The 21,124-nt window shown below is 39.6% G+C and overlaps 1 protein-coding gene and 1 long non-coding RNA gene across 2 annotated transcripts in view; one reads left to right on the top strand and one right to left on the bottom strand.

Annotated features, from left to right (window-relative positions):
• Positions 1-16,898, top strand: part of FBN2 (fibrillin 2) — a 124,552-nt gene extending 107,654 nt beyond the window's left edge. The window contains exons 49-65 of the mRNA XM_064735806.1: positions 746-871; positions 1,450-1,602; positions 1,912-1,977; positions 2,228-2,353; positions 2,443-2,562; positions 3,127-3,249; positions 3,653-3,784; positions 5,313-5,438; positions 7,732-7,938; positions 8,611-8,736; positions 9,354-9,476; positions 9,616-9,732; positions 10,375-10,503; positions 12,592-12,711; positions 14,171-14,402; positions 15,020-15,176; positions 16,432-16,898. Of these exons, the coding sequence (XP_064591876.1) occupies positions 746-871; positions 1,450-1,602; positions 1,912-1,977; positions 2,228-2,353; positions 2,443-2,562; positions 3,127-3,249; positions 3,653-3,784; positions 5,313-5,438; positions 7,732-7,938; positions 8,611-8,736; positions 9,354-9,476; positions 9,616-9,732; positions 10,375-10,503; positions 12,592-12,711; positions 14,171-14,402; positions 15,020-15,176; positions 16,432-16,797 (2,549 nt within the window). The 3' untranslated portion in view covers positions 16,798-16,898. The remainder of the gene's footprint in view (positions 1-745; positions 872-1,449; positions 1,603-1,911; positions 1,978-2,227; positions 2,354-2,442; positions 2,563-3,126; positions 3,250-3,652; positions 3,785-5,312; positions 5,439-7,731; positions 7,939-8,610; positions 8,737-9,353; positions 9,477-9,615; positions 9,733-10,374; positions 10,504-12,591; positions 12,712-14,170; positions 14,403-15,019; positions 15,177-16,431) is intronic.
• LOC135459603 (uncharacterized) lies at positions 2,713-6,227 on the bottom strand. Its single transcript, XR_010443058.1, has 4 exons — positions 6,107-6,227; positions 4,977-5,121; positions 4,444-4,511; positions 2,713-3,763 (listed from the first exon to the last, which is right to left on the bottom strand). It is a non-coding gene; the product is annotated as an uncharacterized LOC135459603 (long non-coding RNA).
• Positions 16,899-21,124: the final 4,226 nt, after the last annotated feature.

Here is a 21,124-nt window from a genome sequence, read left to right as displayed (position 1 = left end):
CTTAGAGATTTACTAAATACTAATACTTTGGCTTATGCCTTTAATAATTATTTAATATAATATTTCATTATATGCTGCTATTAAAAAATAAATCTTAACTGTCTTCTTACAGTAATAGTAATAGATGATAGATTATTTAATAGAACAGGAATACATTTTAAATAGCACAATGACAGTGGCAGTTAAAGACTGCTAAATATAAATCTGGGCATGTAAATACAAGTAAAGGTGGTCACTCTACTAATAAGTAGCTATAGTTTCAGTCCCCGAATCTGACAGTATATGAAAAAAAGTGTACCTTTAATTAAAAAAGAACTCCCAATGTACAGATTTTAAAAAGTAATGTTTGGATGTTTTAGGGATACATTTTTGTTCACATAAAAATAGTGTTCCTATTTGTGTCATGTTTATATTTTGAGTATAATGAAGAGCAGAGAGTGGTGTTTGGAAAAGAAGGTGCCTGCCAGTGAAAAACTCTTAATTTGAAGGAGTCAGTGAAACCTACAGCCTTTAATCTTTTAATTAATTAATTAATTTTGAGTCTAATGAAGAGCAGAGGATGATGTTTGGAAAAGAATGCATGCCAGTGAGAAAATCTGATTTGAAGGAGTCAGTGAAACCTACAGCTTTAACTCTTGGTCAGCTTATTGGAAACTTGCTTTAGTTAATCAATCAATCAATAAACAAACAATCTTCCTTGACCACAGCAAGTAAGATTGTGGTGAGGTTTCTCTTTGCTTTACAGATATTAATGAGTGTAATGAGGATCCCAACATCTGCCTCTTCGGGTCCTGCACCAACACCCCAGGAGGATTCCAGTGCATCTGTCCCACAGGTTTTGTCCTGTCTGATAATGGGAGGAGGTGCTTTGGTGAGTTCATGGATAAGGAATGCAATAACTCAGTCTGAAAGATAACAGATACTCTGTGGAAACCCCTCCCAGTTTATATCTTTATGAGGATTGCTAACTGATTTTTTAAAAGTATGAAAAATACAGGTCTTACGGTATTTCTCTCAGGGCAGATGGTCATCTGTTGTGCTGTTGTGAGGGTCCCCAGGACGAGGTGAGGGATGAGAATTGATTCCACGTTCTCAGAAGGCTGATTTGTTATATAATGATATTATATTAAAAGAAAATTATATACTAAAACTACACTAAAGAAAGAGAAAGGAGACATTAGAAGGCCAAAACAAGAATGATAATAAAACCCGGTGACAGAGTCAGATGTCCGACACAGTTGGCTGTGATTGGCCATTAATTAAAAACAATTCACATGCATGATAAACAGTTCTTCAAATCCCATTCCTCTCAGGGAGAAGCTGAAGCTTCCCAGCTTCCCAGGAGAAGAAATCCTGGTGAAGGAATTTTTCAGAAAATATCACAGTGACAGTCATCATCTGATTTGGGAGAGGGTTCTATCTCTGCCTAACTGTATTTTCTTCTCCTAGACACTCGTCAGAGCTTCTGTTTCACCAACTTTGAGAATGGGAAGTGCTCAGTGCCAAAGGCTTTCAACACCACAAAGGCCAAGTGTTGCTGCAGTAAAATGCCAGGAGAAGGCTGGGGTGATCCTTGTGAGCTCTGTCCAAAGGAAGAGGAAGGTGCACATTTAAAGTTTAAAATTTGTTGCTGGGGGAAAAGGAGGAGCACATTCGTGTTGTACTTTTCTTTCATTAGAAGGAGAGATCTTTCTGGCATTTGCTCTCAGTGGCTTTTGCTAGAATGATTTTTCAGTTATTCAGCAAAAGGAGTAAAATTAAATGGAAGAAACGATAGATGAAGAAAAATACTTATTTCTTGGTTTTGCCCTGTAAAGACCTGAACTTTGGTCCTTTTTAGATGACTTTAACCATTTGTCATGATTCTGTCTCTCACTTGCTCTGTTTTTCAAAGAAAATGTATCTCTTCAGTTGCTTTTCAGGACCTGTGCCCATATGGTCATGGAACTATTCCTGGAATTGATGATACACGTGAAGGTAGCTATTCTTCTAAATATAAAAAGTAATATTAATACCTAAAGCTACACTTGGATATTGTAGCATGTGACAGTTTGCTCTTCACAGCTCCTGGTGACAAGGGGCTGACCTGTAAAATATGTTAAAAGAACGCTTCTGGAAATGCATGCCTTGAGACAAACATAACAGGGTGCTGAGGTTTTTTTAAATGCTTTTTTTGAGACTTGATATGCATCAGCTGAGTGGCTGTTAATATCTTCCTGCTTTTTAGATGTCAATGAATGCCTTGAAAGCCCAGGGATTTGCTCCAATGGTCACTGCATCAATACTGATGGATCGTTCCGCTGCGAGTGCCCCATGGGGTACAACTTGGATTTCACAGGAGTGCATTGCACAGGTGGGTGCAGTTACAGGAATTGGAGCTCTTGCATTTAAAGCACAACTTGTCCCCATTCTCTTCACTCTGCGTTTGTTCATTATGAGCAGATACAGATGAATGTTCCATTGGCAACCCCTGTGGAAACGGAACATGCTCCAACGTGGTTGGCAGCTTTGAGTGCAGCTGTCACGAAGGATTTGAGCCAGGCCCAATGATGAATTGTGAAGGTAACCTGTCCTCTTTTTTTTTTTTTTCCTTTGGCTTTTGTCCAACTTTTGTCAGCATTCAAATTACTTCATTAGCCATGTTTTTCATGCTGTAGTAACTCAGAGGAAAAAAAAGTTTCTGTGCTTCGAAATATGTGATTGGAAAAGAAATCTGAATTGCTTTAAGCAGAACTTTGAGTTTATCACAGGACTTCCCACGCTCAATGGGAATGCCCCATGTGGGGCATTCTCAAAAATGTTATATTTTATGAATCATAATTAGTTTGCTTTCTGAAGCTGACATTTCTCACCACACAGAAGTACATTAAATATGAGCATATAATAAAAATCTGAAATAGGCCTGCCCTAACTTGCCATACTAAGTGCAAGTAGTTCTATGTATATGCTATGCCATTATTCTTAAGCAGAGCATTGTTGAGTTTTCTCTAGTTACTCAAAAGCTAATGGTTTGAAATACCTTTCAGATAATTTTAGCTGACAACAGAAACATAGGTGTAATAAAACCTTCTTGGTGATTATTTTGAAACATGGTGGAGAATGCCCGTTGTTTTTCTCTCTGCTCAGATATCAATGAGTGTGCTCAGAACCCCCTGCTGTGTGCTTTTCGTTGTATCAACACTTACGGTTTCTATGAGTGCACCTGCCCCGTGGGATATGAGCTGAGGGAAGACCAAAAGATGTGCAAAGGTAATGACTGATGTATAAACTTCTCCCTACCTTCCATCACCAGCACATAATCCAAATATTTCTGTGCATCTTGCATTGATCCCCTACAGTGGAATGTAGCCAACAGCCCAGCAGGTGATGATTTGCTCTTTCAGAGCTCACAAAAAAAGTAGTATTTAGTGTTTTTGTCAGCAGGTATAACCCTTGATGGGGACTGCAAAGCCAAGACTGTCACAGTGGTGAATTTCATCTTTAACACGACAAAATGATACAGCTCATGAGGATCAAGATAACTCCATATAATCATAGATTTTGGACTTTTCCTTCAGTGCTTTTACTTAGGGAAGCCTGTACGTCCTTTCCCTTGAAGGAGCCGAAGCGACTGGAAGAAAGTTCAAACACAAAAGTTGTATTTTTTTCCCAGATCTGGATGAGTGTGCTGAAGGTCTCCATGACTGTGAATCAAGAGGCATGATTTGCAAAAATCTGATTGGTACCTTTGTGTGCATTTGTCCTCCTGGGATGACCCAGAGACCTGATGGAGAAGGATGCGCAGGTAAAGCTTAGAAGGGGAAGGAGGCATCTAATGGAACTTACGAAAGCAAAAAAAATTTTAAATCTTTTATATAGATATATATATACATACACACACACACACACACACACATATATATATATATGCATTTATATATAAATGTATATAATTTTTTCTGATTTTATGCACATTATTTTTTCTGATTTTTAATATATATACATATATATATATTTTCTGATTTTATATATGTAAAATCAGAAAATAAAATTTCGTGAAGGACATTTAAGATATCTAATGATGCCAAGCATCTTAAACTTTGTTTCAGTGTGAGTTCTAACTGACTAATAAGAATAAAAACTTCATTACTGTAAAGCTAAATCCAGACGTGTTTTAGTTAGTTGTTACATCTAAAAAATTAATTTGCCAAATAAATGAGACCTCGGTTTATGGGTAGGAGGTAAGATTTTCATAAATAAAAAGCAACATTTCCTAGTATAAATAATGTGTCACTTCTTTAAACAAGGCTCCGAGGGTTCTGAAACCACCTATAAATGCCATAAAGGATGAAAGATATGGAAACTTTCAAACTTTAGAACTAGTTCCAAACAATTCCCCATCCTGGAAGCAAACAAACACTTTTTCTCTGTCATTTACTCAATTAGTTGAGTGGGAGACAGTACCTGTATTTTAGCAAATTGTACTTTCTTCTGGTATATAGAGGAAAAAAACAGGGCCATTGCAAAATTCTCTGGGCAAAAAAAAATTAAATACCCATCTTAGTGAATGTTTTTAATACAAGTATTTTATAAAAATGTTCTTTCTGCAAGAGAATGACTATTCTCTTTTAGAGAGCTTTATGATTTTATTTTACAGAAAATAGTCTTTATTTACATTTCTTTTGGCATATAATTCTGCCTTTAAAGAACCTAAGATTTTCCTGAGATTTATTGTAAGCATCTAAAAAATTTGTGTAATTGCTTACAGTATGTGTGCCATTAGCTATGGAAGAAAATACATGACAACTATAAACTTTCAGGAAAATATCATGTGGACTGAATAATGACTTATTGTGGGAGAGATCAAATGTATTCAGAGACTTGATAATTATAGAGTGAAGATTTGTCACTCAAATCATGCATGTGTTCCAATTTTATTTAAATTTTCCTTACCAGCTAAATATTTAAATTTTACTTACCAGCTAAATTTTACTTACCAGCTAAATGCAACTTGCTCTGCTGTGTTTTCTGCTTCTTGTTACAATTAAAGTTTTTGTCCTGTGATGAAGTACAGGAGGAATGGAATAGGAAAATGCTCCTTTGAAAGCCATTTCCAGGCTTAATCAGTTGATTTTTCCACTTCTGGAAAATATTTTTCAAATGCTACATGGAATAGTTAATGTATTCTTGAAATTCTGATTTATTTTCTTGTAATGAATTGCTGTGGTTGTTGTCTATGTAATTATATTTTATTTTTGTTCTTACTGTTTTCTGTTACTATTATAATTTTATTGATGTTATTGTATTTTTTAATGAAATTTTAAATTATAAAGATGAAAACGAGTGCCGCTCCAAGCCAGGTGTCTGTGAAAATGGGCGTTGTGTGAATATTGTTGGCAGCTACAGATGTGAATGCAACGAAGGATTCCTGTCCAGCCCCTCAGGCATTGAGTGCCTAGGTAAATGTCTCTCTTGTACACATTTCATCTCACATTACAGTGTAAATGTAGGGAGAAAATTACGCTTCTGAAAACCTATCAGCTCTCATGTCTTCAGAAATTAAATAATTACACTTCTTAGTTAAGTAATGATACAATGTAAGATAATATTATTAAATATTATTAGGTAATTTTAGGAATTAATAGCTTGTAGCAATCAGGCTGCACATAGAAGCGCCTTAATTCCGTAGGACATAAATGTAGGCAAAATACAGGTATTTTTAAAGAGGAGAATTTAGTCACCTTTAGATAATTCAGAAATGGATGCAGAGTAAACTTGAGCGTTTGCTTATTCAGAATGTGATTCTAAGCACCATGTGGCAGCTAGGCATCTGAATTTCTACACATTTAATTCAGACATAAGATACTGTGATTTTACCAGAAAATTGCAGGAATTTTTTTTTTTTTTTTTTTGAGGCAGGTCTGCAAGATAAATGCTCCTGAAGGGTTTTTGTTCATCAACCTGTGTTTTGTTTTTAATACATCCATATTTATCATTTGCACCACAAAATTCATCATTCCCTTTTTTTGGAGTCAAGCAGAACTGCAAAAAATTACTTTTTCTTGACCAGTGTTCAGGGTGTGTTTATTTATTTATGTATTCTTGCATGAAAAAAAAACATAATTACCTTATGCCATTGCTGTAAAACCAGCTCCCTCTAAATTGTCATGAGCAGTGTGCTGACTTCATGGCTAAACAATAACATTGAAGTGCAGAGTATTTCCTGAGGATTAGAACCAGATGGGAAGAGAAAACTGCAGTCTGTTAACCCCAGCCAGTCATTAATGCCAAGGAAATGCCCTGTTTGGAGGTCATTATTGCTTTATATATTTAATATGTAATTTTCCTTTTATTTTCTGCCTTGGGAAGATTTGCTTTTTGCTGCTTTTCCTTTTGGGTTTCCTGGGTTAGAAATTAAAATGAAAAATGGATCTGGCAGAAACACAGAATTTCTTCTGAATTATAGCACAAGCATTAAGTCACAGATTACATTTTTCTAAATACATTGTGGAAACCTTTACATTCCACTCACCTTAAAATTCATTCCCCATCTCAAACTGGGGACAAAGTGTTTATGTGTTCTTCGGGTCATAATGTCCCTAAAGACCTGCACAGTGTCCTGTCTGGGAGAATTTGCAAGAAATTTGCAGAGTCATGCAAATTACTACAGCAAATATTGTCTTTCACAGAACTGACACTTTCAGTGAGAACAGCTTTGTTTGATGTAAAAGGTTAAGTTAGCAGGTGGACAAATTAAGTCTTTCATAAAGCCAAAGTTTGCTATTTGCCTAATTCTTGTAAGACATGTACAGATTCTTTTAATCTGTAAAAGACAAGGTCAGCTGAGTATTGATGCATTTACACATTTTGAGGGATCACTATTGGCTTTGAGAGGAAAAAAGAGAAAATCTTTCATATAAAAAACATAAGGATTCTCAGATCAGTAATTGACGGTGTCTCCATTTTAATCAAGAAAAGAGATATGACATAGAAGATAGAAGAAATTTTATTTTCTATATATTTCTTTATTTTCTCTGCAAGATTTGGAGTTTCTAGTAGCACTGGAAACAGGGATTTCTTTTCTCCTCAGTTGCCTGTTTGAAGGTAACCTGTAGGAGCCCCATGACTTTAAAACTTTGCTCCCCTTTCATTATTGATAGGCATTAACCGAAAAGGTTAAAAATTAAAATAGACTTAGACAGGACCATACCAACAATGAGGCCATACAATTCTATTTTTTTCCCCAACAAAATTCTAGGAGTACTACTGAAAAAGTAATGAGTTGCATATACACTTTTAAGTTAAAAGGATTTTTTATTTAAACCACAGCAGGGTAATTACAGATGATCAAACATGGTATTTTGGCCAGTTGAACAAACAAACAAAACAAACTTCTAACCTCACTCCAGATAAATCACTGAAATGCAAACACAACATAGGCAGCTGAAGTGGAAGCTCAGTTTTACCCTCAGACTTTATCTTATTTTACCAAGAGCACAGCTTTCCTAGAAGCAAAACTCTTACCCACCTCATGCAGACACTGAACATTAGGGATGTCTTGGATATATTTGGAATGGCAGCATATTACCACACAACAATTCTGAAATGCCAAATCAAGATGGACCTGATGGTAGCTAATCACCTTCTGCTGCTTGCCTGTGGTGACAGAGAGCCAGAATAATGTGGCAGATGCTGAACGGAGCAGATCTTTCTCTCCTTCCCTACTGCAGCCTGTGTCCCTCTCCCTCTCAGATAACCGGCGGGGGTTTTGCTTTGCTGAGGTCCTGCAGACCATGTGCCAGATGGCTTCCAGCAGCCAGAGCCTTGTCACCAAGTCCGAGTGCTGCTGCGACGGCGGCCGCGGCTGGGGGAACCAGTGCCGGCTCTGCCCCCTGCCTGGAACTGCCCAGTACAAGAAACTCTGCCCGCACGGGCCTGGCTACACCACAGATGGAAGAGGTATTTGCAGGGATGAAAAGGGGAAAAGCGTGTGCTCGCATGCCTAAGGAAAATGCAAGAATTCTCTTTGAAGTTCCTTCGGAGGATTTCCTGTTAAACAGCAGAGTTTGATTTTTCAAATAGTGCCAGGAGAGCAGAAATTAAAAACATATTTGACAGTAGCTGCAAACAGATCAACTGGGTGCAATTTTCAGAATTAGGATCTGGTTGGAAGTACCAATCAGTAACTAAAAGCTAGAAATTATCCCAAAGCTTTTGTATTGCTGAAAACTTGGACACATGGCAAAGGCAGCAACCATCTCATTTAACAATAATCTGATAATGATTTGCAGGTACTATTTCCACACAGAAAGAGGCAAATGTGTATTTTTTAATGTTGGTGATAATTTTTGACATGGAAGTAGTAGAAAGAAAATTCTCTTGTATTGGGTATTATTTGGAGTTGGCAAAACTGGAATCTCAGTACACAGTGAAACCGGAGGAAGGTGTTGGGACAAAGAACAGAAATGAGATTTGAAACATGTTTGGCTTTGGAGTAAGATCCGTTTTTAAAGAGGGAGAAGGGAGAAAGTTCCTGTCAGAAGCATGATGATGAGGAACTGCAAAAATGAAAAAGAAGAAAAAAGTAGAATTGAAAACTGAGACATGACATATTTAATAATTTCTATACAGATATTGATGAGTGTAAGGTCCTGCCAAACCTGTGCAAGAATGGGCAGTGCATTAACACCATGGGCTCCTTCCGGTGCTTTTGCAAAGCTGGCTATACCACTGACATAACTGGCACATCTTGTAACGGTAAGATTCATTAATTAATCATCAGTTGAAGTAATCATCAGTTTTGATTTTTTTTAGTTGTTACACAGTGACGTACCAACCTTTGTAAACACTTGTTGCAAACCATTTTTTTGTCTCTTTTATCTCACGTCCTTTATTTCTTTCCCTAATACGCATTTCTGGTTTTGTGTTTTATTTGGGGAAATGGAGGAACAAGCTCTGCTGGCAGAATTCCTGCAGTATAATGATCACTGAAGTTGTTTAAAGCTCTGCAACCACTTGAAGTGGCAAACCAGCTCATTACTTCATTTCTACATTTGTCCCACTTTTTTGTTGGTTTGCAGGTACAAGTATACCGTAGTATACCAAAAAGGAAATATTTGTTGCTTAGATGCAAATACCAATGCCACTCTCCCTCTAGTGTATTACTCCTTCAAGACAGTTTGTTGTGGTAGTAGCAGCCCCACATAAATTCCACAGCAACACATTCACAGAGAAGGGAATAGGAACCCTGAACAAATGTAAATGGGAGGCTTTCTTCTTTGAGCATTTTTCTCTGAAAGCTTGTGCTGTGTAGCAAACATCTTTCTGTCAGATAGATGAGGACAAAAGATAACCTAATATTTTCCTCTCGTTAGATCTTGATGAGTGCTCCCAGTCCCCCAGACCATGCAATTTTATCTGCAAGAATTCAGAAGGGAGCTATCAGTGCTCATGCCCCAGGGGCTATGTCCTTCAGGAAGATGCAAAGACATGTAAAGGTAAGAAGGTTATACACAGTTCCTTACAGTACAACTTAACTTAGAAGGAATTGCTTTTGAAGTGCAGTATTTTGATCAGATGTGATTAAATGTGCCTATTTGTTGACTTTTATAAGACAACAGCATCTCTTACTTTCAGATCTTGATGAATGTCAAACCAAACAACACAATTGTCAGTTTCTCTGTGTCAACACCCTTGGAGGCTTCACATGCAAATGTCCACCTGGTTTTACACAACATCACACAGCTTGTATTGGTAAGAAAAACACCGGTTTTCTTTCATAAGCTTTTCTGTAAGAATAACATTCTCAGCTATCTCGTGTGCTCTTTATGCAGAGCAATAGTGTCAAGAGGGCAGAAAACAGATTTTGAAAAGGAGCAATTATAGCTAAAGAGAAAATGAGTCTATCCAGTCTGTTTACTGTTTCTGTTTTCTTGGTTAGTAAAGAGTTGTACATATTTAATACATCTTATTATGTTCTAAGTATAACCACATGGAGACAAAAGGGTGAATTATTAAAATCTCATTTAAAATGTAGTTAACCAAAACCAGACTGCATTTTCTTTTTTTAGTTGATACAGATGTCTTCAGATCTTAAGCATATGTATAAATCTTGCCAACTGAAACTGTTTTAGTTCAGCTAACACAAAAGGGCAGCATTTTTCCAATATCAGCAATCACATTCCACACTCATATCACAACTGAACTACCACTAGCAGTTCCAATTTATTAATTACTCATAGCTCTGCATGAGTCTCCACGTCATCTTGCATTGAAAAATGAAAAGATACAAAATAAAATGCTGCACCTTTGTGAATTTTATTTTTATCTTACATGAACATGTCCAACATCATGCCACAAGGTAAACCAATCTTATTGCTCCTCTGTATTTTGAAGATAACAATGAATGTGGTTCTCATCCATCACTGTGTGGATCAAAAGGAATTTGCCAAAACACTCCTGGAAGTTTTACCTGTGAATGTCAAAGGGGATTTTCTCTGGATTCTACTGGATTAAACTGTGAAGGTAAGTAGGAATAGTCAGATTTTTTATGGTGTGGATCCTTACTTCAATTTCTAGTGAACCATTTGATGTTAAAGACAGAGAAAACAGAGCACCAGCCACATTAAAGATAATTACAAAAAGAAATTGAAAGTATTAGACTGATGGTAGGTATAACCAAAGCATATGCAAGAATGTACTGTCTTGAGTAATTTTTACAGAAATTAGGATAAAAAGGTGACTGTTTAGTTAAACTCTTAATCATTTGCTTTCAGCTTCACACAGGTTTATGCATCTAAAAGTGTAGTAGTTGTGGGGCTTTTTTACATTTATGTCTTCATATGTCTAAAGAGAATCTCTCTACAATTTTCATTTTAGCTAATTCTAATTAGATTAGATTCTAAATTCTGTACTGAATTCTCCTACCACAGAGTTACATACTGAGAAGGCCAATTCATTGCATTCAGAAAGATAATTATTACAGTTAAAATGCAGGTTATATTGATGAGCTTTATCTCTCTCTGTTGGCCCAAGGGGAAGCCTCAGTCAGGAAATCTCTATATTAGAGCTCTTGACTTCTCAGTGGGCCTCAGGTGTTGAGCAAAGAGGAAAATAAAAGGCAGTACAGGGCCACCTGGCTCCTGAGAATTAAAAATGCAAGAGGCTGCATGAAGAAATTTATGGTCTCTCAAAATACCAACAACTCTGATAGAGCATTTAAAACAGGAATTGATATTTGGAGCCTGTTTCTAGAACAGCAGTGCAGAATATATGCAGCTATAAGTTTTACTAAGATTTATCTCCTGTCAGTTTACTTTGTTCTCATGAAGTGCATATGTCCTGGTGTCCTGTAAAACAAAGATTTTTTTTTTCTACTTGACTTGCATACCTTAAAAATTAGGTTGCTTACAATCTACTTTTTTCCTATGGCAGATACAATGTAAGATGTCTGACTTTTTAGAATTTGGAGGGAGGGATGGTTGTGGCTGATACCTTTTGTCTCAGAGACTTTTTATATGGCTTTTTATTTTCAGTTGCAAAGACATCAAAATTTCACATTGAAACACTAAAATATATCTCAGGAAATGGAAAGCTTATCCCTAAGTGATTGGTTTAAAACTGAAATTACAAAACCTCTCAAATTCTAAGCATTATGCTAAAGCAGCAACATGGGATTGTTGGCAGTAGTGTTTATTCTCCAAAATTGAGTACCGAAAAGGCTCAAGAGCTAACATCAGATTATTGATTGAAAGAACTGGACATTAGTCAACTTCCAGGCTTTCCAAAAGAAAAACTTTCATGGTCCCTCTATCTTACCTTAGTGCTCCTCTGTCATAAATCATAGAACCACAAAATGACTGGAATTGGAAAGGACCCCAAATCCCATCCAGTGCCACCCTGCCATGACAGGGACCCTTCCCACTGTCCCAGTGTCCAGCCCGGCCTCAGGCAGTGCCAGGGATGCAGGGGCAGCCCCAGCTGCTCTGGGCACCCTGTGCCAGCCCCTGCCCACCCTGCCAGGGAACAATTCCTCATTGCCAAGATCCCAGCCAGCCCTGCCCTCTGGCACCGGGAGCCGTTCCCGGCTGCCGTCCCCGCGGCCCTCGGCAATTGTCCGTGTCCATCTTTGCCGCGGCCCCTCCGGGCCCTGCGAGGCCGCCCTGAGCTCAGCCCAAAGCTTCTGGTGCCCGGGTGAGCGATGGCAGCCGTGGCACCTTTGCTGCCGGCAGAGCTGCTCCATCCCTGTGCCCGTGCTGGAGCCTCCTCTGGCCTGGCTGCAGCAGCTGCAGCTCCTTGCTGGGCTGGCCCAGGGCTGGGGCAGCTCTGCAGGTGGGCTCTGCCTGAGGGCCAGAGGGGCAGAATGGCCCCTGCGCTGCTGCCCCCGCTGGGCTGGGCCCGGCACGGGGCTCTGGGCTCTGGGCTCTGGGCTCTGGGCTCTGGGCTTAGGGTTCCCAGCCCAGCACAGAGCTTTGGGCTCTGGGCTCAGCTCAGCACAGATTTGGCTTCTTGGGCTGCCAGACCACATGGCTGGGTCATAACAAACTTCTGATCCAGGAGTGTGGCAGAGGGAGTAATCCTGTGTCATGCTCTGCTTCTCTCCTGAACACACAGATGTGGATGAATGTGATGGAAACCACAGGTGCCAGCATGGCTGTGAGAACATCCTGGGTGGATACAGATGTGGGTGCCCACAAGGATTTATCCAGCACTACCAGTGGAACCAGTGTGTTGGTAAGGAAACAAACAGCACAGAATTTAAGCAGCAAATATGTAATAGTGTTTTATTTCTTTATTTGTTTGTTTGTTTGTTTATTTATTTACTTATTGGGACAACACCAGGCAAGGGAAAGAATGAGCAGAACTAGGAGTGTTCAACAAAAATCTTTTTATCTGTCTCCCACTCTTTCAATACACGTACTATTCCCAATCAAAATCAATGACAGGTAACAAGAAAACGCACTCAACCTTTTGAACCTCCCTGTGAAAATTAGCTTTCCTAGAATGGTCTAAATTCTGACCTGTTTCTTCTGTGAAAAATCCCCATTATTAAATGTACATTGAATTCCTAAAAGTATCAATGTAAATACCTCTGCTGAGGCAAAAAAGCATTGAAAAACCATACCTCTCATAAAAAAAATTTAAAAATCCACAAAAAAGCATAAAAAAACATAAGCAATTTAAGAATGCTGCAGAATAGCATCTAAAGCGAATGGTGAGAAAAATAGACCAACAAAACCATTAAGGATTTCCTTCTTCCAAAACAGAGTCTTAAGGGCAGCATTAGTTCTTTGTGCAGAGAATGGGAAAAATGAGGAAGCTCAGGAGTTCTGTTTAGATTTAGCTCATTCAATCCCTCACTTGCACTGAGCTGTATCATGTACAAAACAAAATGTGGGATTTTTCTGTTAATAGAAACCAATTTACAGAGAAACAATGTCATCCCATGCTGTTCACAAAGACCAATACAAAATATTTACCTTTTCAGATTTTCTGTCATGGTATCATAATCAGAGCATGACTGTGAGCACTGCCATACATTTCATTTACGTTGATTTTACTGTACTGATTCTATACATAAAAATTATTCTACCCATTTTAACATTAACTAGCACACCAGCCAGTTTCTCTGAAGTCCCAATGACCATGATCACTCTTGACTTAATACTGCTCTTCAGCAAAGAAGGCAAAGGACTGGGGCCAGAGTGACAGACCCCACAATGAACAGCTCCCACAAAACCCCAGCTTAAGTTTCTGTAAATCATAGTCCTCAAAGGAATCTCCCTCCAAGTGACTGCAGGCAAGAATGGCAAAGCATTCACTAGCGGCCTTGGTGAGGAAAACTGAGCTGAGGAAAACTTTGTGAGGAAAACCTACAGGTTTTAGAGAAATACCTTGGTGAGAGAAATAAAATAACTGTGATACCAGCTACCAAAACAACTTTCCATACGCAACATTCCTTTTTTTTTTTCAAGTCACGCTGACTGGAGATGTCATCTTCGCTATATTTTAACGCCCACAAGTGAAGATGATACTCCTTTTCTCTTTCAGTAACCAATTGTCCACGGGATGATGAGGCCAGGGATGCAGCAGAGCCCTGGGACTTGCAGATGTTCTGGTTTCTTAGTTGTATCATGCTGACCTGTTGTCTGTCAGACTAGAAAACACCAACATTTTTGTGTTTGCTTGCCAGATGAAAACGAATGCTCCAATCCTCACATGTGTGGCTCTGCTTCTTGCTACAACACCCTGGGGAGTTACAGGTGTGTGTGCCCATCGGGGTTCTCCTATGACCAGTTCTCCCATGCCTGCCATGATGTGAATGAGTGCTCCTCTGCCAAGAACCCCTGCAATTATGGCTGCTCCAACACCGAGGGTGGTTACCTCTGTGGCTGCCCGCCTGGCTATTACAGAGTTGGACAAGGGTGAGTTTCTCCACGCAGCTTTTCACCAAGAACGCATTCAGAAGGTGCAGATGTACAAATTAAGGACAAGCTGCTAAGTCCTTTCTAGTTTCAGGCTAAATATCCAGAAACTAGAAAAAAAAATAAAATATCTGTACATGCAACACGACATTAATTTAAAATGTAGCATATAAATAACGTTAAACAAGTTCTGCTTTCTCCCCCAGTATCAGCACATGAACTCCTTCACAGACCTTCTGAGTGGGGATTGATGATGCATAAGGATAGGTACTGTGTGTACTGAGATAATTAAGGGGTTTAAGTATCACTGATCAATCCAGAACATTAAACACAAATTGACATTGTTCTGGTACAGGACAGGCTGGCTTTGTTTGGTTTCTCTGTAGAACTTTTCTCTGTAAATGAAAATTAGATCAGGCTAAAACCCTTCAGCCAGCGTTTGCATTTCCCTCTGTAAACCACTCTAGTGTGAGGGAAATTATTGCACAGCCCTCCTGCTGGGGAAAGGGCAAGGAAGGGGATGCAGACACTGTGGCACAGATTACCCACACTCCATTAAGCAGGGACAGCTCATAAAACTGCAAGGAGTGACTAAAACACACGTTTTCATTCCACAGACACTGTGTCTCAGGGATGGGATTTAACAAAGGCCAGTACCTGCCACTGGATGGAGATGCTGATGGAGAGAATGCTTTGTCCCCTGAAGTGTGTTATGAGTGCAAAATCAATGGCTACTCCAAAAAAGACAGCAGGAGGAAGAGAAGTGCTAACACTGTATGTACGAGGATAAAAAACCACTGTAATGTTTCTCGAGGTATTTTCAGAGATCGCTAGTAGTAAATAGGGGAAATCTTTTAAACAGGTCACCTTCAAAAATCTCTTTTCTCCCCCTGCCTCACCTAGGTCCTGCTGGCAGTAATAATTTGACAATAAGACACACATCAAGAGCTGTGAAAGGATGAAGTTTTTGAAGCTTGCAAAGATTCCTTTGTAGTGTGAGATGTGATCTAGTTCCTCAGAGTACAGGGGAATATTCAGGGGAATAATTCTCCTTTAATTACAGAGACCTGGGAAATTTGACATGTCTACGGCATGTTCTGCTGCCAGGAGGAGGTTGGACACATTTATAGTCTGGGGCAGCTAAACAGATATTGCAAAAGATCATTTTAGTCTTGGTGTCTGTTCACAGTTGCTCATAGAGGTGGGGGATTAGACCTGGCTGATGGAAGTCAAATGTTCACAGAATTGATGAAGTTTTTAGAGAATTACACATTTAATTTTTTTCGTGCTGCATTTTGTGGGCTTATAAAGGTAAGTTACTGGAAATCATATCCAGTTTGTTATTGTTACATCTTGTTATTACAGTTTTTAAATACCAATAACCTTCTCAGTTTCTAGAACTCTCTAGCCGGTAAAAGTGACAACCATAAATTATGCAAAAAAAGAAACATTTTTTAGTCACAACATCATCTATGGGGTTCAAGTATTTAAAGCACTGTATTGCTTGCTCCTGTCCTAAAATTTTACTTATTTTCACTCTGCTTTTTTAGTTGCTTTACATAGTGTTGCAGTATGGAATTTTCAGCAAAGGTGTCAGGGAATTTCCATGCAGTGTTGTGAAATGCATTTCTCTGTTATTTCTGTTGGTCATAAGAACATTACATTGTGTGTAAACACAGTAAACACAGGTTTCTCCTTTGGTGCATCCTCCCCTCTCCCTTTCCAGGCTGCAGTGCAATCTGAGAAATCCTCATCTTGCCTCGGCCTTGCAAATTAAATCTGACTTTTGCTGATACTCTGATAGATTTTGGGTGATCTCAACCACTTGCTCATAACACTCCTTTACATGGCCTCTTTGCAAGCATGATGTTAAACAGATTCTCAAAATCATCTGAAATCAGAGCCTTCAGAGGCTCTGCAAGGCCTGCTTGAGGCCTTTAGGCTTTACAGGCCATGTCGCAAGGAGTGGAGGCAGGAGCTGTTTAATTATCCTGACATTTCCTGCTCTAAACAGTCTTCCCTCCTGCAGCAGGGGCAGGTGAGCTGGGGGAGCCTGGACACAGAGAGTCCCCTGAAGGTGCGGGTGGCCATGTCCAGGCTGGGCAGCCAGGAGCCCATCCTGGAGCTGCTGCCGGCCCTCAGGCGCCGCGCGCGCTACGCCATCGCACACGGCAACGGGCGTGGAACCTTCCGGATGCTCCTGAGGGATGGCGCCAGCCGCCTGCACGCCGTCAGGGGCAGGGCAGTGCCCGGGCTGCACGCCCTGGACATCACCAGCGTGGCCCTGCCCGAGGAGAAGGAGGTGGAGCAGCTGGAGAGCGGCCATGAGGACGGCGGCCTGCGAGGGGAGAAGGGAGAGGCCCTCAGGCTGAGGCTGTGGGTGCGCCTCTATTAGCGATGGTGCTGTTCTTCAGCCACTTCTTTTTGTGTCTACACACCCCAGAACATATTTCAAAGCAAATCTGCTTTGGAAAAATGTATTTTGGGGTAAGAAGGCAGAGGGGAAGAGCCCTTCCTTTCCATCCTGCCAAGACTGCAGAACTGCCCTTTCAGGGGGTGACTTAAAAAACTCTGCCACTGCCAAAACTTCTATTTACAAGGGCAAACCATGGTTACTGTATCTTTTATATAACCTCGATTTAAAGTATATTTTAAAAGCTAAAGTTCAAGAAGTCATCCCATGGCACTGATTGGCACAAATACATGAGCTAATTTTTTTTTTTTTTTAATTGGCACAAATACATGAGCTAATTTTTTTTTTTTTTTACCTGTTAGCAGTCTGTAACACTTTGGGTATTTTGCTATAATTCCTAATGAAAAAAAAATTATAGAAGTTTATTTATTTTTAATGCAGTAATATATGGAGAAAATAGCAAATTATGTAAACAAAAAGGGAAACTTGCTTGTTTTTCTGTAGTTTTATAAATTTGAGGTATAACATTTTAGAGGTACTTTTGTAATCAAGGAAAAAAGAAGTAGATTTGAAAGGTGTTTTCTTTTCTACTTGGACCAGCATCCAAACAGTAGATAAGTAATTCTGAAATATATCAGAGCTGAAAGACCAGTGTAGTAGGATATCCTGAAGTGGGAGATTGTAAACTGTTCACGTAGAAGGATATACTAAAGTTCTCTTGCAAATGAGAACTAGGAAAAAAAAAGGGGAGTAAAGTCATAGAAGACGCGTATCACAATATCAGTCTCTGCAGAGATTGTATTTCACAGCAGCTCAATGGGTTTGTGTTCTGTATCACCCACAAATGGTGGAGGAGACACAAGCCCTGTAGCAAAATACCTGGACCGTTTTTTAATCCCCTTGAAGCTGCAGAACCAAACTGTGCGGCCCTTCCCTCAGTGACCTCATGAGCCAAGACAGGCAGCCACTCCTTATGCTCTCAGAAAGGGTGCTCCACAAACTGGCATTAATTCCCACAGGCAGCTGAAGAAAATGTCTCTCAGAAGAGAATGCTTCGCCCAGTTTGGTGCTGGCTCGAAACCAGGCTGCATTTCCTGAGCCCTGAGTGCTGTGTGTCAGGACTGCCATACCTGCAAACTGAGTTATTGCAGAGCAGGTGAGGAAAGTTATGTATTTGAAGTTTCATTTGTTAGAGATCTCATTAATGCTGTAGTTATACACGCCTCATTTTATCATAGCTTGTTCTGTAAGAAAGATGATGGTACAATGACTTGAGTTTTAGTTTAGTGATTTTTTTTTTCTTTTTACATTTTGTACTGTATTGTGTTAATTGTATGTCTCAGTGGTGCTTTCTGTGGCAGCTGGTGCCTGTCACTGGCCATGCAACAGAATCTCACGTGTGAAAATATCCAAAGCACATCCAGGATTGTTCCAGTTGCATGTAGGTGCTGACCAAAGACTTTATATAAGTTAAACTCAGTGATTTTTCTTCTCTTTTGTTGAGTTTGGGGATTTTGAAAAGAGATGTTTTAAGAAAAAAAGCTTTCTCTTGAACATTTGTATCAGTAAGACAACACTTTTCTTGCAATAAAGCTTATTTTGGATTTTATTTTTGGTCCTTTTTTCTATTCAGAGTCAAGCTGGTGATTGATTTAAAGCAATAGGCAGTACTAGGGTCTGGAATCACATTTATTTGACATTGCTTTCAGATGTGGTTGCACAAGTTTCAAAGGATTCAGAGCTGTTTCTGGGTGAAGTAACTGACATTACAGAAATAAAGAGACCTCTAGGGGTCTGATAAATACATACAGCACTGGCTTAAAGGCTGAGCAACTGCAATAGGTGGTTTAGAAAAAGGCTTCTCTTGTTCCAAAATGGGAGTTTTCCAGGAAACCCTGCGGGAAAAGCCATCGGAGTTGCACACAGCAGAGCATTTTGTCCTTTTTTGTCAGACTCTCAGGAGAGAAAGTTACAGCAACACTCACCCTTGACTTCTCTGAGGCTACAGATTCTGGAGGATTTTCTTGTAGCTTTTTTTTTTTCAAAAGAAACCATCATCAGATAATTTCACCTGCATTAACTAATCACACAGTAAGTATAAGGTACAAAAAAAGTGTTATCTCTTTTCTAGAAAGGCAGCATTACCACCAGAGTTGGTAAATTCCACAAGGCAGTTATGCACAATCCCAGAAATAAGTCACTCCAGCTTCAAATGAAAAAATAACTACAACTAAAAGAAAAAAATAATCCCAAGGAAGAAGTCCAAAACCTGTTTGTCATCCAGCCTGTCACAGTATATATTTCTATACCCTTTTTTCAAAATTCTACATTTTTACAAATTCTAGTCTTTTAAAGAGAAATCTGACTGGATGTGCACAGCCATGGTGTCCCAGGAAGCTACAGAGCCCCCTCATCTTTTCTTTAAAAGTAAAATGAAAATCTTGCTATTTAAGAGAGCCTCCAGTATCTCATGGCAACTCCAACCAAGATTTTAGGGTCTCTTTGTAAGACCTAAGGCAGACCTAAGACCTATTTCTAAGACCTTGGCCTAGGCAGCAGGGACTTTAATGATAATTGTCCAATCTGTGTAGTACAGACACAGGTTTGATTAAACTCAATACAGCCAAAATCTCACTGCCCCGGCTCTGCTTCTTGGTTCTTCCCACGTGTAACAAACTGAGATTACACACCTAAACCAAAGTGAAGCTGCAGAACAGGCACGCCTTAAATCCAAGAAGAGGGCTGGGTTTATGAACTCCACTCTGTGGAGGTGGATATTCACACTTCATAAAGCAGGAGGCTGTCACTGTGATGCTTTATGAAAAATCCCCTCACCAGGAGTTCTCCTCCTGGAAGCTGGGAAGCTTCAGCTTCTCCCCGTTTGGCTTCTCTGGAATGTGATTTGGAGAATTGTTTATCCAGCATGTGAATTGTTTTTAATTAATGACCAATCCCAGTCCAGATGTGTCAGACTCTGGTCAGTCACAGGGTTTTAATATTAATTCTTGTCCAATCCTTCTGATGTTTCCTTTCTCTTCCTTTAGTATAGTTTTAGTATATAATATAATATCATATCATATCATATGTCATATATATCATATATCATATCATGTAATAATAAATCAGCCTTCTGAGAACATGGATTCAAATCCTCATCTCTCAGCTCATCCTGGGGTGACAACCCCCCAAGAGGAGGGAATGAAAACCTGAGAGGGAAGGACTACATTTCATACCTGAGATGAAATCCTGGGTGCCTGTTGTGGCTGTTGATCGGTTTGGCACCAAAGGGCTGTGTCAGAGATAGGAAATGAGTTCTTTGCTCCCACAGGATTACAGGGCTGGTGGAGGAGGTGGTTTCTCACCCGTTCCAAGAAGCCAGCCCCATCTCAGCATGGGTGGTTGCAGAGATGTCTGACCTGTGTGTTTGGGCATGGGTTTAGCACGAGCTAAACCCCCCCAAGGCCTCCTCCCTGCCTGGGCTTGTCAAAAATGAGGTGGTTACCCAAATCCTATGAAAATAGGAGGGAAAATACGACCCTCTCCAACACTGTCTTGTGTTAGCAAGTCAGACTTGGCTTTATTCTTGGCCAGGGTTTGTGAGTGTGGTTGTCAGATTTTCAGCCTCCACGCTGAGTCTGATGCAGAGCTTTTCCACTCATTTATGCATTTCTTCCAAACACTGAAATTATTGTTGGTTCCAAATGAAATAATTCTCTTCATTAATCAGTGCTCTTTCCTGTGGTGATTGATTTTTCACTCTTCATGCTCATTTGGCCCACACTTTTAGTCCTTTTGTCATCTTTTTCTCAGACAGGGAGTTACCAAATTTCCAGGCCTTCATCTCCTCTCTATCTTCTGGTTACTCCAACATCGTTGAGGTGCCATGAATTTAGGATCCTAGATGTCCAATCTTCAACTCCTTTTGGCTTTGTTTATTGAAGCTTGTCAGGGTTAGTTTTAACAAAATTAAGTTTTCAGTGATTTAATGATTGAAGTAACAATAAGAATCTGTGAAGAAACCTGACTGGTGCTGGCTAAAAGTGTTTTCTCTTTACAATTCATTAAAGCAACTAATTAAAAGTTAGTTAGGAAAGTTACAGCATTTCCATTTCCACTCCAAAACCAGACCTCCAGACACAGAGAATGCCAGCAGGCGCTGCTCTTGGTGTGCCATCCCTTTGCTGCCTCAAAAAGCCCTTGTTACACAAGCAGGGGTGTTTTGGTAAATTTTAAAATCATGTGACTAACAATGTTTTTATTTAAAGTAAATATGCAACGCTTTTCTGCCTTTTTGTCCTACTCTGGTATT

This window comes from Zonotrichia leucophrys, chromosome Z (genome assembly GCF_028769735.1).
Source record: "Zonotrichia leucophrys gambelii isolate GWCS_2022_RI chromosome Z, RI_Zleu_2.0, whole genome shotgun sequence".
In the NCBI taxonomy this organism is placed as follows: Eukaryota; Metazoa; Chordata; class Aves; order Passeriformes; family Passerellidae; genus Zonotrichia; species Zonotrichia leucophrys.
The sequence above is the reverse complement of the archived record's forward strand: the minus strand, read 5'-3'. Positions and strand labels throughout refer to the sequence as shown.